Raw genomic sequence first — 14,527 nt, forward strand, 5'->3', positions numbered from 1 at the left:
CCTCCCTCATCCTTCTGTCCTTGCCCGCCTGTGTAACTGTGTAGCTCATGTTTCGAGCTGCTCTGATGCTGAGCTGTGTGCAGGACCTGTTTGACGCTGCACTGTTCTCAGATCAGGGAGTCTGGGGCTTCGTCCAGCGCGATGGCAGCTCACTGTGACATGCCTTGACTATGGTCCTGTGCTGAACACATCATCGCAAGGTAAGACCGTGATGACCATATTTACGATTAATGCTCATCCACTGCCTCTACCTTTCAATCCTTTTTGAGGAATGTCGTCCTTCCCATTTAGAAATTTCTCTCTCTGCCTCTATCCCTCCCTCCCTCCCCTCTCTCTCTCTCTCTCTATCTATCTATCGTGCTATTTTTGCCCTGCAAAATGGTTTCTGTAAGAGTTCTACTGAGTGCAAGGTGTGGTGTGTGTCGCTTTTGCCGATTAGGATATATCCGCTTGTGCTAAAGCTAACCCCCACCCCACAGAGTGTGACGACTGCTTAAATGTACCCTCCTCCTCCTCCATTCTTGATTTGGCCTCTATCCAGCATCTCTAGTGCACACTACCAGGGAGTGCACACTACCAGAGAGAGGTAGACACTCTGAACTTTACCGCTTATTCACACCTCCCCCATTTTGGCTATGGGGGGTTTCGGCTCACCTCTGATATCTCCCTCTCTGCCTCACTCAAATTGTCTGTGCTACAACTTGCTGTTACAGAACTCATTACCTCTCTCTTCTAACTAATGTCCATCCATCCATCCATCTCTGTATCCTGCCTTCACTATCTTCTCTTTATCTGGATCCCGCCCTCACTTTATCCTTCATCTTTTCTTCCTCACAACCAGGTGTTGTGTTGTGAACTCAGTCCTGTGTATACATGTTTTTGCTGTTTGATATGCAAGTAGGTCATGCTCACATTGAACTTAGGACATAATACATCTGCTGTAGTAAGCAGGAACACAACATATGACCTTGAGACCCAAATGAAGCAATTTTAGCTGTGTAAAAAACTTTCTATCAGGCTGAATTCATTTAGTTTTAGAGTACTAAGACTATGAATGAAAACACTAGTCTCCTATTATCTACTCTTTAAGTCAGTACCTAAAGTTAAATCCAATAGTTAAATAAAATAGAAATTTGCTCGAAACCCCAGATAGGAAGAGATTTTCCATGTCATAGCTTCACCCCATCCAGACTTATGCCTGGATACAGCTGTCCAAATTATTAGCCTTTCAGTCTAAATCTAGGGACACTAACATTGACAGACAAATAGATAGATATATTGATTGATTGACTGATTGATTGTATAGGATGGTATGGTTGGTTGCCCTGTTTTTCGTGATATTACGTATGTGATGTATATGGTATATGGACCTGTATGGTTGAAGAGCTGGGATGCAATGAGTGTGCAGTTCTTTGATAGTGAAGTTGTTCATAGAGGAGTCTGCTGGACGTCTGGGTGACTTGTGTAAGAGGAGCAGGGAGTAGGGAGGGAGTTTCTTGTGTTTAGGTTCTGTCCCAAGGTACTGATAATGGCAGGGGTACTCGCGGATGCCAAACCAATAGAAATGGACGACAGATCTGCTGAGCTTACAGGAAAAGAGCTGATGTGTAAGAGCTGGAGCTCCTTCTAGCTCATGCAGTCGTATCACTGACCAATACCCAGCACAGACGCTGTGCTTAACAAGCTGGGCTTTGATTTTCAGCATGACAGAAAGTGTAATGTTACTGGTGTATGCAGGGTGCAGTACACAGTACACTTCTCTTTAGTCAGATGTAAATCTTTGTTCCTGGACATACTTAGGAACAGTTGACCGTTGCTGCAACTACTGAGACACTTTGTCCACATGCTTTAAAACAAGATTTCACAGTCATTTAGGAGCACAAAATATTAAAACAGGACCTACAACCAAGCCATGCCTTACACCCAAGGGGTCCGCACAGAAAGATTTTACTTACTGGTAAGAGAAAATTGCTAGTTTAAGCAATGATCTGAAGTCATCAGACTCAAACAGATCATTCATAATCAACACATAATCTCACTGAAAATAAGATACATGTAAACTATGCAGTTAAAATCCATTCATTAACCTTTCATTCTTCTTTGCTTGGACTGAACCCTCTTCATATATTGGCACATACCAGTAAATGATCTGATGACGTAAAGTGTGTGACTAGGTCCTTTTTTAAGTGGGATAGTTCACTCAAAAATGCTGGCATAATATTTTATATTTTGCCCAAACAACCCCTTTATAGGTGTTGTGAATATGACAATAGGTATGTCATAAAGTCTGTCATTCTGGGGTGGAGAGATGAGTGTGGGAATGGGGTTGCTGGCTGGGGAAGCCAGATGACATTTCAGCAAACACTTCTTGCTTATGTTTTTTAATACACCTATCCTTCTACTGTCTGTACACATAATCAGTGTATCGTCAAGAAACTCCGTCACTAAACAGCTGGTTCATGAACTGGTCCTCTGTACAGTATTCGTTTTCCATGCTGTTTGGGCCCTCGATTTGTCTGATAGTTTGAGAAGACCAGATCCAGCTGGGTGAGCTACTGTTGATTAAAAATGTGAAGTGGTGCTATTCATCCCGTGTCTGACCATCCACATCAGTTGCGAGCGGCACTATTTTCTGTGAGCTGCAGAAGCTGACATGTAATTCCTCTTCGTGTGTCTGTGCATGTGAATGTATTTGTTAACCTGTCCATACGTATGATCTCAGCTACACGCAGGGCACTATAGGGCTTTCTTGCTTAATCACGTTCAGAGATGAGACGTCTGCTATGCTTCGCGATGAACGTGCAGGTTCCTGTGTTCAGCACAGCATCAGTGCTACATTTTTACATTTTTGCAGCAGCTTTATCTGCTAAATTGACCAGGTCCTTCCAGAGTCTGGATGTGAAATATCAGGACGTGATTGTGAATTTGAACCCGCTTTATTAGTCCTGGAGTGGGTGAAGTTTCCCATTAGCTCTAGATCAGAAACTGGCAGGGTTGAGTGTGATTCCTGTCATCACATGATGTTTTAAAACGTGTATACAATAAGTGCTACTACAGGCCAGATCCAATGTCAGCATTTTCCTGATAGTGAGCATTAGTTGTTAAACATCTACCAGCACAGTGGGTCTGAAAATGTTAATGCTGGTTCTTTTATGCATGCTTATTTAATATTGTATACAGAGGTGTCAATTCCAGGTTCAGAAAGTAAAAGTCCTCACCAGGATTTTGCTCAAGCTTGCTAGATTTTCTAATTAGTGCAATCCAGGTAAAATTAGTGGAATCAACACAATCCAGGAAGCCTGAGCAAAATCCTGGTGAGGACTTTTACTTTCTGAACCTGGAATTGACACCCCTGATTGTATATGATTGTAAGGAACAGGCTTACATTGAGGCTGGAGTCAGCTCACACAGGTTGATTCTGTTACACGGAACCTGGGCAACTAACCAGGTGCTGTAAGATCACATGCGGCAGGTCTCATCGGGCTAGAGCAGCGAAGGTCAGAGTTCAGCACGGGTCTCGATATCAGACCAGCATTCAGACACACGTGCACAAGAATGTGCAGTGGTGGAGGAAGTGCAGAAAACAGGTATTTTTTAGAAATGTTATCATTTTAGTGTAAATCCAAAAAAAACCCACACTTAACTAATTTAGACCTGCCAATTTAATCCTACATACGCAGAAGTGTCGCCTCTTACCTATATGGTTGGTACAACTTTTTTACCTAATTTTTGAGGAAAATGGAGGCCTACTTGGCTACGACAGCACGCAAGTGTAGACAATGATAGGAATGATTGAGCACCGCATGTGTGTAGTAGGGAAATACGACGTGTTCCTCCTTAAGGGTGTGGAACCTCTGCCTGACTTTGTACGCTAATGATGTGGCATAACAGCTGTTTAGATGCTGCATTAAGTTAGAACATGAAATATTATCAGCCGTTCATTGATAGGACGAAACGCTACTTCACAGACCAAATACGTGTTGAACTTTTATCCCCAAGACTCCCAAGAGTCACCACTTGAGGAAAAGTGCTTGGTGTAGCAACCCTGAGCTGCTACACTTTTGCTAATTCAATCATGTTTACACACCAGTTCATCACCATATCTGATTCAAATTTTTACACTGAAATAAATTACTTTCGATGTGAAACTTATTATACCTGCAAAGCCAAAACATTTTTGTTTTTTTTTTTGGTGAAAAAAAATATGCTTACCACTTCATCCACAAAGTGCTTCCTTTCACAGAAATATGAAAATGGAGAATGCAGACTAAATTTAGCATCACACGACTAAAACTGCAGAGTTACCCACTGGCTCATTATACATCCACTACTGTAAATCCTTTACTAGAGTACAGTGTAGTGCAATGCACAGAGAACACAGCAGTGCAGTTACACTCGTGTGTGTGTGTGTGTGTGTGTGTGTGTGTGTGTGTGTGTGTGTGTGTGTGTGTGTGTGTGTGTGTGTCTGTATCTATAATATATATGCACAAGAGAGGAGAGAGAGAGAGAGAGAGAGAGAGAGAATAGAGAGGGAGAGAATAGAGGGAGAGTGGTCATAGAGCTGGATCACACCATCTGCTGCTCAGTGGAGGGGTAGCAGTGTACATGACTCAGGCATATGGGTCTTCCTGGAAGAGGGAGACACACTGTGCTTTAGCAATAATGTTTTGTTCTAGTGTTAAGATAACAGCATAAAAAATGATTAATGAATGGATCTATCATCTGGGCATTTATAGTTTGACTCAGGGGCATTTCTCATTGGCCATATACAACTACCTTAAGTCTTAAGCAAATGTTGGAAAGATTTTATCTCCTCCTAATGAGTACACATGAACAAACTCATAAATCTGTAAGAGTCTTTGAGTTCTTGCCTCATATATTCACATACCAGAGTTCTAGCAGCAGTCAAACAACCATACTGAGTTGGGGGAAAGCAAACGACTATTTTGTGATGATTTCATGCATGTGTGTCTGTGATGATTACATGTCTTTTTTTACTGGTCATCTTTCGTTCCTTCACAGCAGTCACTCAACGTATGTTTGCCATGCAGCTCGAGGACACGGAATCTGTGTTTGGTGAGTCGTTTCCTGTCTTGCACTCTCTGCACTCTCACAGGTGCACCTACTTCACTGGTGCATTTTGTGGTTTTGTTGCACGAGTACAGATTGCAGCCCATCTGTTGTGGCACACAGTTTATCAGCCGTCCTCTTCGCTCTTCATCACTGGACCGCGCAGGGCCGCTGCTGATTGGGTAATGGTCGGCTGGTGGATCCGGCCCAACACGGCAGTGACACTGACATGGCGGTGCCACGGTAGTGGGTGTACTGGGAACAACATCAAGCCCAGCAGTTTGCCTTGTGTTTTACACTTTTCAGTGTCACTACTGCTAGGGTGGGGTCTGGCACACCAATATATTCAGCCCCCAACAGTCCTTTGGCTAGAAAACGACCGTTTGTTCATGGGAACAGATGGACTGTAGCTTTAAACTGTAAACCTACATGGTATTTAGTATAAAGTAAAAAATTCTAATGTGGGTGGTGAGTGTACCAGTACACTCTTGTGCCATTGTCCATGTGGGGCAGTTTCTGGGTCCATATATGGGGCTGTCTGTATGACATGTAGCCAGAAACATCATTGTGTGGTGGTGTCGAGGGGGATCGGGTGGAGGACGGTTTTATTGTAGCTCTCCTTCCGCATCTCCACCAGCAGACCACGAGCAAGAAAACAGACCAGAAGCAAAGTTTCAAAAACAGGAGAATTAACATTGAGAAGGCAGCACTGGTGGCGGTCTCGGGTTTCTCCTGTTTTCCCATGTGTAGTATGTGTTCCCTCCGATTTAAGGCCCTGTGTGTTACTGGAGTACCACTGAGTGTAGTATGCATGGATCACCAACCTCTTCCGATATCTCTAACCTTCTTACACCATCACCACCATCAAGATCTTCCACCAAATATTAAGAACTAACCACAAACTCTTCCACACACTCCCATCACCACCCTGAACATTCTCCTCACACACTTCTAACCTATGTCACTCCAACTTCCACACACTATCGACCTCCACATACCATCAACAAACTACTCACAATCACTACATCCACACACCATCAAATTCTACACACCATCAAGTACCTCCACACACCTCCATCTATCTCTTAAACACCACCAAAAAGTTCCTCACACCAACATCAAGCTCTCCGCACCAATACTACACACCAGTCCTTAGCAGTTTCCTCTTTAACGTGGCTTGCATTCTCTAATGCTAACTGGGTCGTTCCGTCTCGCTACGTCGGATCAGCGGACCTGAGTGAGGCCATACCCGAGACGGAGCTCCTGGACAGCAGCATGCAGAAGGGGCGTGCCCACCTGCCCGTGAAGAGCCGCAGAAACCGTCCGTCCCGCTCGCGCCTCCGTGACAGCATCAGCTCCACCGAGGGCGACGACAGTCTCGAGCGCAGGGTCGGTCGCTCAGCACGTCCTGCCTGACGCCCAGCGTAATATAACGCAATATAATATAAAAAGTGCCGATACACTTGTAGATTTCCACTGATGTGCTAACGTTTAAATTGTGCATGTGTTTTTTTTTGTTTTGTGAGGGTGTATCTTTCTGTGTGTGTGTGTGATGTGTGTGTGTGTGGGTGGTGGTGGTTGTGTTTGCGTGTGTGTGTTTTTCTCTAGTCATTAGACAGCCCCCAATATTCCGTCCCCCACCAGTCTGGCCTCCACAGCTCCCTCTCTCCCGAGTTACTGCTGGACTCGACAGCCTTCCGAAGCCCCGCCTCTTCGTCTACCTTCAAAAGCCCCGCCTTCTCGTTCGACACCCCTCTCGTGCGTCGCTCACCGGAGGAGGCGAACGCGGGCTTTCCTTCCCCTAAGGGTCGCTACAGGCAACTCACCAATGCCACATCTCACGAGGCGCTAGGGCCCACGCCCACCAGCTCCCCCTGCAGGTCGTGCCCTGAAAGTTCACCCATCTACTTCCGCAGGACTCGACGTCCAGAGAGTGAGGGTATCGGCACCTTCAGCCTTTACAGTAGTCTAAGTTTTCCAAGTGAAAATCCAGGAACATTATCTTATTATAGTCAGCCTGCATGTTTGGCAAAATTTTCAGATGAATCTTTAGTTAGGTGACTCAGTTGTGTCCTGATAACTGGACAGTGCTGGTGTCGGACGACAGTCAGGATGGTATCCCGACTGAAGCCAGGAGTCCGACGGTCGTCTTGGATAAGAAGACTAAGAGGAGGTTCCTGGACTTGGGGTGAGATGTTTACTGAAATGAACTTCTGTATGTAAACATTACATTTCTTTCCTTGTCAGATTGTCAGATCTGTAATATATCTCTCCCCCCCCCCAATCTCAGGGTGACATTACGTCGTTCCTATGTGCGGGTGAAGAGAGACAAGGCTAACAGGCTGTCTATGGGGAACCGGTAAGCCTCTTTCATTTAGCCCTCCCTGTTTTACAATCCCTATACAATCTCAAAAAAGTACAGGCTTGAGAAAGGATTTCACACATAATTGCAGTCACTTTTAAACATGCTGCAAGCGACCATTAGGTGTTAAAAAGTAATTTGGCAAAAAATCTGATTCACATTTTAATTTACCACAAGATGAAGCTCTTTGCTGTCAGATTTCTAAAGTTTTCACTAAAGCTATGAGGCTAATGTAGCTAATGGAAGCTTGTCCATAGTAATTAGCATTAACTGTGCCGAGATGTTACTCAATCTCAAGTAGACTTGCTGCTGTAGTTCCTTACAATGTACAGCACGGCAGGATAGGACAAAAAACTTTGACTTTGAAATGGCTGCTGCATTTGTTCAGCTACGCATATGTGTCCCTCTGCATGCAGAGAACCATGTGAGAACACATCCCGCAACTCGGGATCCTTCGTGCCTTTTTCCTGGTTCACTGATAGTCACCGTGCCTCCTCCTCCTCCTCTTCCTCCCCCAAGATGGCCGCACACTCCAGCACTCCCAGCAAATCAGATTCCCAGGTACACCCAGAACCATAATGTCATCACAAAACTGTCCATTAACCTATTACCAATGTGCTTGATTGGAACGCTGCCTACAACAGGACCAGGAAATATAGACTAACCCTATGAAACATATGAAAAAGAGCCTATTGATAACATAATGATATATTTAATAATGGTGATTACATTCGATTTCATAACAGTCTGTTTACATCCAGCTAGGCAGCGCATAACTCCTTTCAGTGTGTGTTATAATTTGGGCACAAGCTACAGTCCAGTCGTTGTATACCAGTACATAACGTTTAAGTATGCGTTTGTCTCTCCACCTTGCCTCTAGGAGTCAGCGTTCAGTGATGAGTTTTCTCCCCAAAGCCCCGCCCCTCCGCCAGACTCACGCTCCTCCCACCCCTACCACACGCTGTCTCAGTCTTCAGATGAAGTGAGAAAGGCACTCTAAAAGCACTGTACAGTTGTAATGCAGCCAAACCTTCACACCTTCATTCCTTTGCAAATGTGAAATGACACAATGCGAAAGACACAACTCAAAGCTTTTCTGGGTTTTTTTTTTAGCTCTTAAATTCTTATTTGTGCCTATTTGTGGTCCACTGACCACAACCAGCACTGTAGCAGCAAAGCCCCGCCCTTCCCGTCGGGCAGCGAATGAGCCGCCACTGTCCAGTTCAGAAGGATCGCAGAATTAAGTCGGGGAAAACGCATACAGACCACAGCAAACAGGGCACTGCGACACACGGCAGACTGCAGGAACACACTGCCCTGCTGACCTAGTGACCACAGAATTGTGGCCAAGCCCGTCATGAGATCTAAATCCATCCATCTAAATCTGCTCTCTGAGCCAGCACCAAAACGAACAGGACATAATAATGCTTACAGCCTAGGGGCCTATAGGCCTGACGAATCACAACATAAGCACTGTGTGATCTCCTGGCTTTACATTAGATACGAAGGCCTCATGTCACTGCATTCAAATGGATTTGCAAATATTAGAAAAATGAGACATTTATGTCTGTATGCCTTTGAAGTGCTAGAAATGTTTATATACTTCTGATACATGCTAAAATACGAAATGTATGCTACGTGCAAAACCATTCATGCATTTGATAGCATAAAGCAGTTAAGTGGTAGAATTGGCATCTCTGACCTCTAATTTAGCATTACAGCTTAGACTGTTAGCAGTGCTGGTTTAATGTCCTGTACATACACTTATATTCTGTCTTCCATTATATAAATAAACCATCGATGTGTAGCTGCACATCATTATTCGGTATATTACACTGATAATCATGACGCAGTTACACTGTAACGGTGGTTTTGCAAAATGTTACACTATAATACATTAACCCACTTCATGGTTAACTATTAACCTACTGCATCTTTTGCAATTCACAAGTTTTAATACAAATTACAAGTCCGATCACAGGGGGTGTTTAACTTGCCAGACAAGCTTTAACTAAGCTTATCTGTTCTCTCCCAAATGTTCTCTTTGGTCTTGGTGATCTTCTCTACACGCTCTGTGCCTCTGTAGCCTTCAGAAGAGCCTCAGTGCCTTGTGTCTTCATGGAGTCCCCAGCAGGTGTGTGACTGGCTCAAGAGCTTAAACATGGAGCAGTACATCCCAGAATTCAGTGCCAAGGACATAGACGGCGATCTCTTACTGCAGATGGACGGCACCAAGCTGAAGGTGTGTGTGTGTGTGTGTGTGTGTGTGTGTGTGTGTGTGTGTGCGCTACTGTTTTGTGTATGTTACATGTCTGCCACCTGGTGGTCATAGTTTGTAGTTATCCCAATATTCTCAAATTCCAATATTTATCACAGATTGGCAGAGTTAAAATTCAAAGCCCCTGCCATATATTCTGCCTAACAAATATGTCACAGATTATTGTTTCACAGAATCTGTTGTCCTACTACATAGAGTATCAAACAACATTATCAGTGAGCATCAGCCGTTGTGTAACCACCCCTGCCCTGCTCTGTGTGTGTGTGTGTGTGTGTGTGTGTGTGTGTGTGTGTGTGTGTGTGGCACAGGGCCTGGGTGTGCTGAACTCGTCAGACCGCAGTTTACTAAAGCGTCGCATCCGAGAGATTCACAACGCTGCGGAGAAGGAACGCAAAGCTCTGGACAAGCTGGAGAAACAGAGAGAGAAACAGAGAAAGAAAGACCAGGAGCAGAGGAAGATCTAACAGACTCCCGCAGAAGATGGAGCCTTCAGACAACACCCATCCGCCCTCTCTATGGCAGTGAAACGTCTTTCTGTTCATTTTGTTATGTTGTACTGATCCTATTGTACTATATTATTCTGTATTATGTAGCAATATATCTCAAAGGCTCCTAATTCCGCCCATCTCCCCGTGTTCATATTTCTGGACGGGATGGGTGGAATTATGAATACTACACTACTACACTTTTCTGTCCTTGCTATGCCAAAAATTAGCTTAGCAGAGTTATAACTTGTTATAACACAGTGGCTGTGTGATATACATGTGCAATAGCGTTGGGTTAGATCGTCTGTGCTTTGTCCCAGTTTGACAGTAGCCTTTGCTTCAGCACCCCGGTGGAGATGTTTGACAGGACCGGGTCAGCTAGAGAGACGTAGCTGGACCACCGTGGTCTCCTCACGTCGAGAACGCTGGGGTTTCTGCCACCAAGTCCTGATCTTCTCCTCAGCTACGCGCTGATCACCGACACCTTCTCTTGCAGGTTGAGAAGTAAACCATACGGCCCAAAATGAACCCCAGGCAAACGGGTTGGCAAGACAACACTGACCCGACACATTCAGTTTACATTCAACGAGCGTTAAAAGAAAAACGACGAGACGCACGTTTACCGTACAAGCTCACTTCAGACATGTTTGGCTCAAAAGAATCCTTTCATGTGATGATATTCACTCCAGATCGGTGAGTGGTAGTTTTTAGGGACTGAAATGTAGTGCACTTCAGTTTCGCTCCCCTGTCTGTCCATGTCTTTGTAGGGTAGGTGAACACTCACCTTCAGCCGTGCGAGAAGGTCACTTGGTGTGAAGCGGAAGTTTTTTTTTTACATCAGGAAGTCTAAATGCCCATTCAGATTAAAAGTACAGTATGACCATATCCTCCTGTGATTCATAGAAACTTTAATCAGCACATGCCAACCTGTATGAAACACTACATTATAGAGACAAGAGTAATCTCTTCAGTTAAGCCTGACCCCCAAATCCGGCCACAGCCCCCCAGGACTGTGTTGTGCTACAGTTCTCTTACAGCTCGGGCAGCGGTTCACACACACGCACCCACAACAAATGAAAGCATGCACAAACTCATGACTTTTGCTTTCATGATCCGGTTTTCACATATTGCTCAACTACACAGGAAGTGTGACCATTAGTGTTTAATATGACCCTGAACGAGTTACATTCATCGAATAAATAAATAAATAAATACACAAATAAATAAATAGTTTCATTTGAACTTAAATTACAAAAAAATGAACAATAAATTACAGCTACCTTGCATAAAATTCTGTATACTTTTATATAAATATAAACTATTGTAATTACTTGAATGTTCTAAAAAAAATAAATTGCTTTGTAAGCCTGTATAAAAATAAATGCATAAAAATGTCAGACAATCTGAGCTCCGAGGTGTGTTAGCGTTTCGGGGGGGGGGGCAGCTCATCCCCTGGATGGTGGATTTGTGAGCAGGATGTGCCGTAGGGTGCGAAACACGTCTTCTCCAAAGCCCTGGAGCTGCTGCAGGATCAGGTGGATGGCGGCCTGCACCTGGTAATCGCTGTGGAGACGTGAGGAGAGGTCAGATGATGACCCGTGTGGTTCTGCTGGGGTGACCTGGGACAGATGCTGCACCTGGGCACACAGGACAGGGGTCAGGAAAGGTCAATACAAAATGGATATTTCTGGTCAACCTGGTGTGAGGGAAACACCAGGTTGATCTGGTACACAAGGTGGTTGAGTTTGCCAGGCCCGTTATGAGCTTAATATATTCAGTGCAGCAAATGGTGCAGGAGGTGTTAATAAGCAGGTGTTAATGGATGGTTGGCTGGATATATTTAATATATAATTAAATTAATCCAAATGATGAATAACAAGACCCCTTTGACTGTAAGATGTTCAGACCACCAATGAAGCCTCAGCATTGCTCTTCTAAAGCTCACCCACCTGGAGGACATGGCCAGACAGGTCTCGGAGGTCTGCCAGAAAAGGACTCAATCTGTCAGAGCATGTCAGCTTTCCTTCCACTTCCTGCAGTAGATGCTGGTGCAACTGAATGCCTTCAGCTATGTGGTTCAAACTCACTTCCTGGAAGAGTAAAAATGCCTGGTCAGAACCCAGAACACACATAGGAGAGCTAACCCAGAATCCAGAACACACACAGGAGAGTTAACCCAGAACACACACAGGAGAGTTAACCCAGAACACACACAGGAGAGCTAACCCAGAATCCAGAACACACACAGGAGAGTTAACCCAGAACACACACAGGAGAGCTAACCCAGAATCCAGAACACACAGAGGAAAGTTAACCCAGAACACACACAGGAGAGCTAACCCAGAATCCAGAACACACACAGGAGAGCTAACCCAGAACCCAGAACAAACAGTAGAGTTAACCCAGAACCCAGAACACACATAGGAGAGCTAACCCAGAATCCACAACTCACACAGGAGAGCTAACCCAGAACCCAGAACACACACAGTAGAGTTAACCCAGAACCCAGAACACACACAGGAGAGCTAACCCAGAACCCAGAATAAACACAGGAGAGCTAACCCAGAAGCCAGAACAAACACAGTAGAGTTTAACCCAGAACACACAGAGGAGAGCTAACCCAGAACCCAGAACACACAGGAGAGCTAACCCAGAATCCAGAACACACAGAGGAGAGCTAACCCAGAACCCAGAACACACAGGAGAGCTAACCCAGAACCCAGAACACACACAGTAGTTAACCCAGAAAAGCAGAATTTCTTCTTTAATGTCTCAGTTTTATGTCCATGTTAATATACAGCAAATAGCTACTACAATACTAGAACACAACACTAAAACGAATACAACACAATCATAGGACCTGTGAACCTGTAGGACTTGCTACATTTAAGATTAGTTCAATGGCAACCACAGCAAGGAATAAGTAAACAGACAGCTAACTGGCCTTACTGAGCATGTGTGGTGTGTAGCCTACAACTGTGACAACGTAAAACAATTCAGTGCATCACTGGCTAAAAACAAACTGGTGACTACATTGTATGAACACTGGAATCATACTTGCAACGACAAACCTCATAAAACAATGATATGCAAATATAAAATAAACACGTGCTGAATACAAAACACAAGGAGTAGACTGAACGCAGAGATGTTTACCAAGGTGTGTGTTGGAACCAGCTTGGGTGCTTCAGGAATGGCCAAAACTGATATGATGTAGTCCAAGTTCTTCACCTCAGCAGACGGATCAAGACTGAAGCCCTGCAGAGAGCCAGGAATATTAGACAACACGCATGAAATAGATATGATCTGCTACATGCATACAGTGAAATACATACTGTCTTCTTCAGAATAATGAAAGGCTTAAAGCTGTCAGGTCATTTGTAAAATGCAAATTCAGCATACGTTTCCACTCAAAAGCTTCTTCAGGCATGATTGCACTCTATTGTGATCCAACAGGTAAATCCACTATATAATCCATTTAAAATGTCACTCATCGTTACTTCAGGAACACATTTTTGGCTTGTGTTTTAGCACACGAACGTCTGCTAAGACAAAACGTCTTGTACAGGTCTACTACAGGTTTTAAACGTCACAGATGTGGTTTGGGCATATATTCGTTGATTCACTTGGAACAATCTATGATCATAATTGAGTAAGTGTCCGTCTTACCTCGACACTAACGCAGGAGTGGTGAACTTCACCAACAGCGTTGATGATCTTCTGGACCAAACTCTTGGCGTGCTCGACCTCGCCGACGAAGTCCGTGTTTTGCGTGCTGCGCTTGGTAAGAGGCGCTGAAAATAACGCGGCCGCCAAACAGCAGAACAGCATCAAAGCTGAAGGATAAAAAAGAAGACATCGTCAAACATGCAATCTGTATTCCCAGCGCAAACATTACCGACATCTGCGCGTTTGCACAACTTTGCTAAAGCACCGGCACAGCGCACCGAGTCCCCTACACACGCAGTAAGTGCGCTAACCGCCTTCTGCACACACAAGAGAAGGAAAAACTTTTTGGTCACACTTACTTAGCAGGAAGTTCATGATATTTCAGGACCGTGTTGTTACACGATTAGTGAGAATATTCTGCCCGGTTGATTCATATGGAGAAATTGGCATAGGGCCGTATTTAAAGCCCATGTGAAGTCAGGAAACATGCGGGAATTTTTCTACGCTGTTAGCCAACACCGATGACACTGATGACACATGTCGGGATGATCACACAACTAAAGGATAATTGTTGTAATTAGCGGAAATAGCTTAAAGCTCTATCCAAAATATGAATTTTATGAATTTATGGTATCGACTTATCCTCATTACTCTCTCCAGGCA

The 14,527-nt window shown here is 44.3% G+C and overlaps 2 protein-coding genes across 3 annotated transcripts; one reads left to right on the forward strand and one right to left on the reverse strand.

The window, feature by feature from the left end:
• Positions 1-11,480, forward strand: LOC143516581 (sterile alpha motif domain-containing protein 14-like). 2 transcript variants are annotated; one of them, XM_077008280.1, is made up of 10 exons: positions 1-200; positions 5,026-5,076; positions 6,299-6,459; positions 6,679-7,009; positions 7,159-7,258; positions 7,361-7,429; positions 7,849-7,993; positions 8,313-8,414; positions 9,519-9,674; positions 10,019-11,480. In XM_077008280.1, the coding sequence occupies exons 2-10, from the start codon at positions 5,037-5,039 to the stop codon at positions 10,172-10,174; spliced, it is 1,260 nt and encodes a 419-aa protein (XP_076864395.1). In that variant the 5' UTR covers positions 1-200; positions 5,026-5,036; the 3' UTR covers positions 10,175-11,480. The 2 variants fall into 2 exon arrangements, with proteins under 2 accessions (XP_076864395.1, XP_076864394.1); XM_077008279.1 differs by having other exon boundaries at positions 2-200; positions 5,023-5,076; positions 10,019-11,478.
• On the reverse strand, positions 10,980-14,374 carry csf3b (colony stimulating factor 3 (granulocyte) b). The gene is made up of 5 exons (XM_077008281.1): positions 14,224-14,374; positions 13,865-14,031; positions 13,352-13,453; positions 12,145-12,285; positions 10,980-11,832 (listed from the first exon to the last, which is right to left on the reverse strand). The coding sequence occupies exons 1-5, from the start codon at positions 14,237-14,239 to the stop codon at positions 11,641-11,643; spliced, it is 618 nt and encodes a 205-aa protein (XP_076864396.1). The 5' UTR covers positions 14,240-14,374; the 3' UTR covers positions 10,980-11,640.
• Positions 14,375-14,527: the final 153 nt, after the last annotated feature.

The sequence above is a fragment of the Brachyhypopomus gauderio genome, chromosome 6 (genome assembly GCF_052324685.1).
Source record: "Brachyhypopomus gauderio isolate BG-103 chromosome 6, BGAUD_0.2, whole genome shotgun sequence".
Lineage (NCBI taxonomy): Eukaryota > Metazoa > Chordata > Actinopteri > Gymnotiformes > Hypopomidae > Brachyhypopomus > Brachyhypopomus gauderio.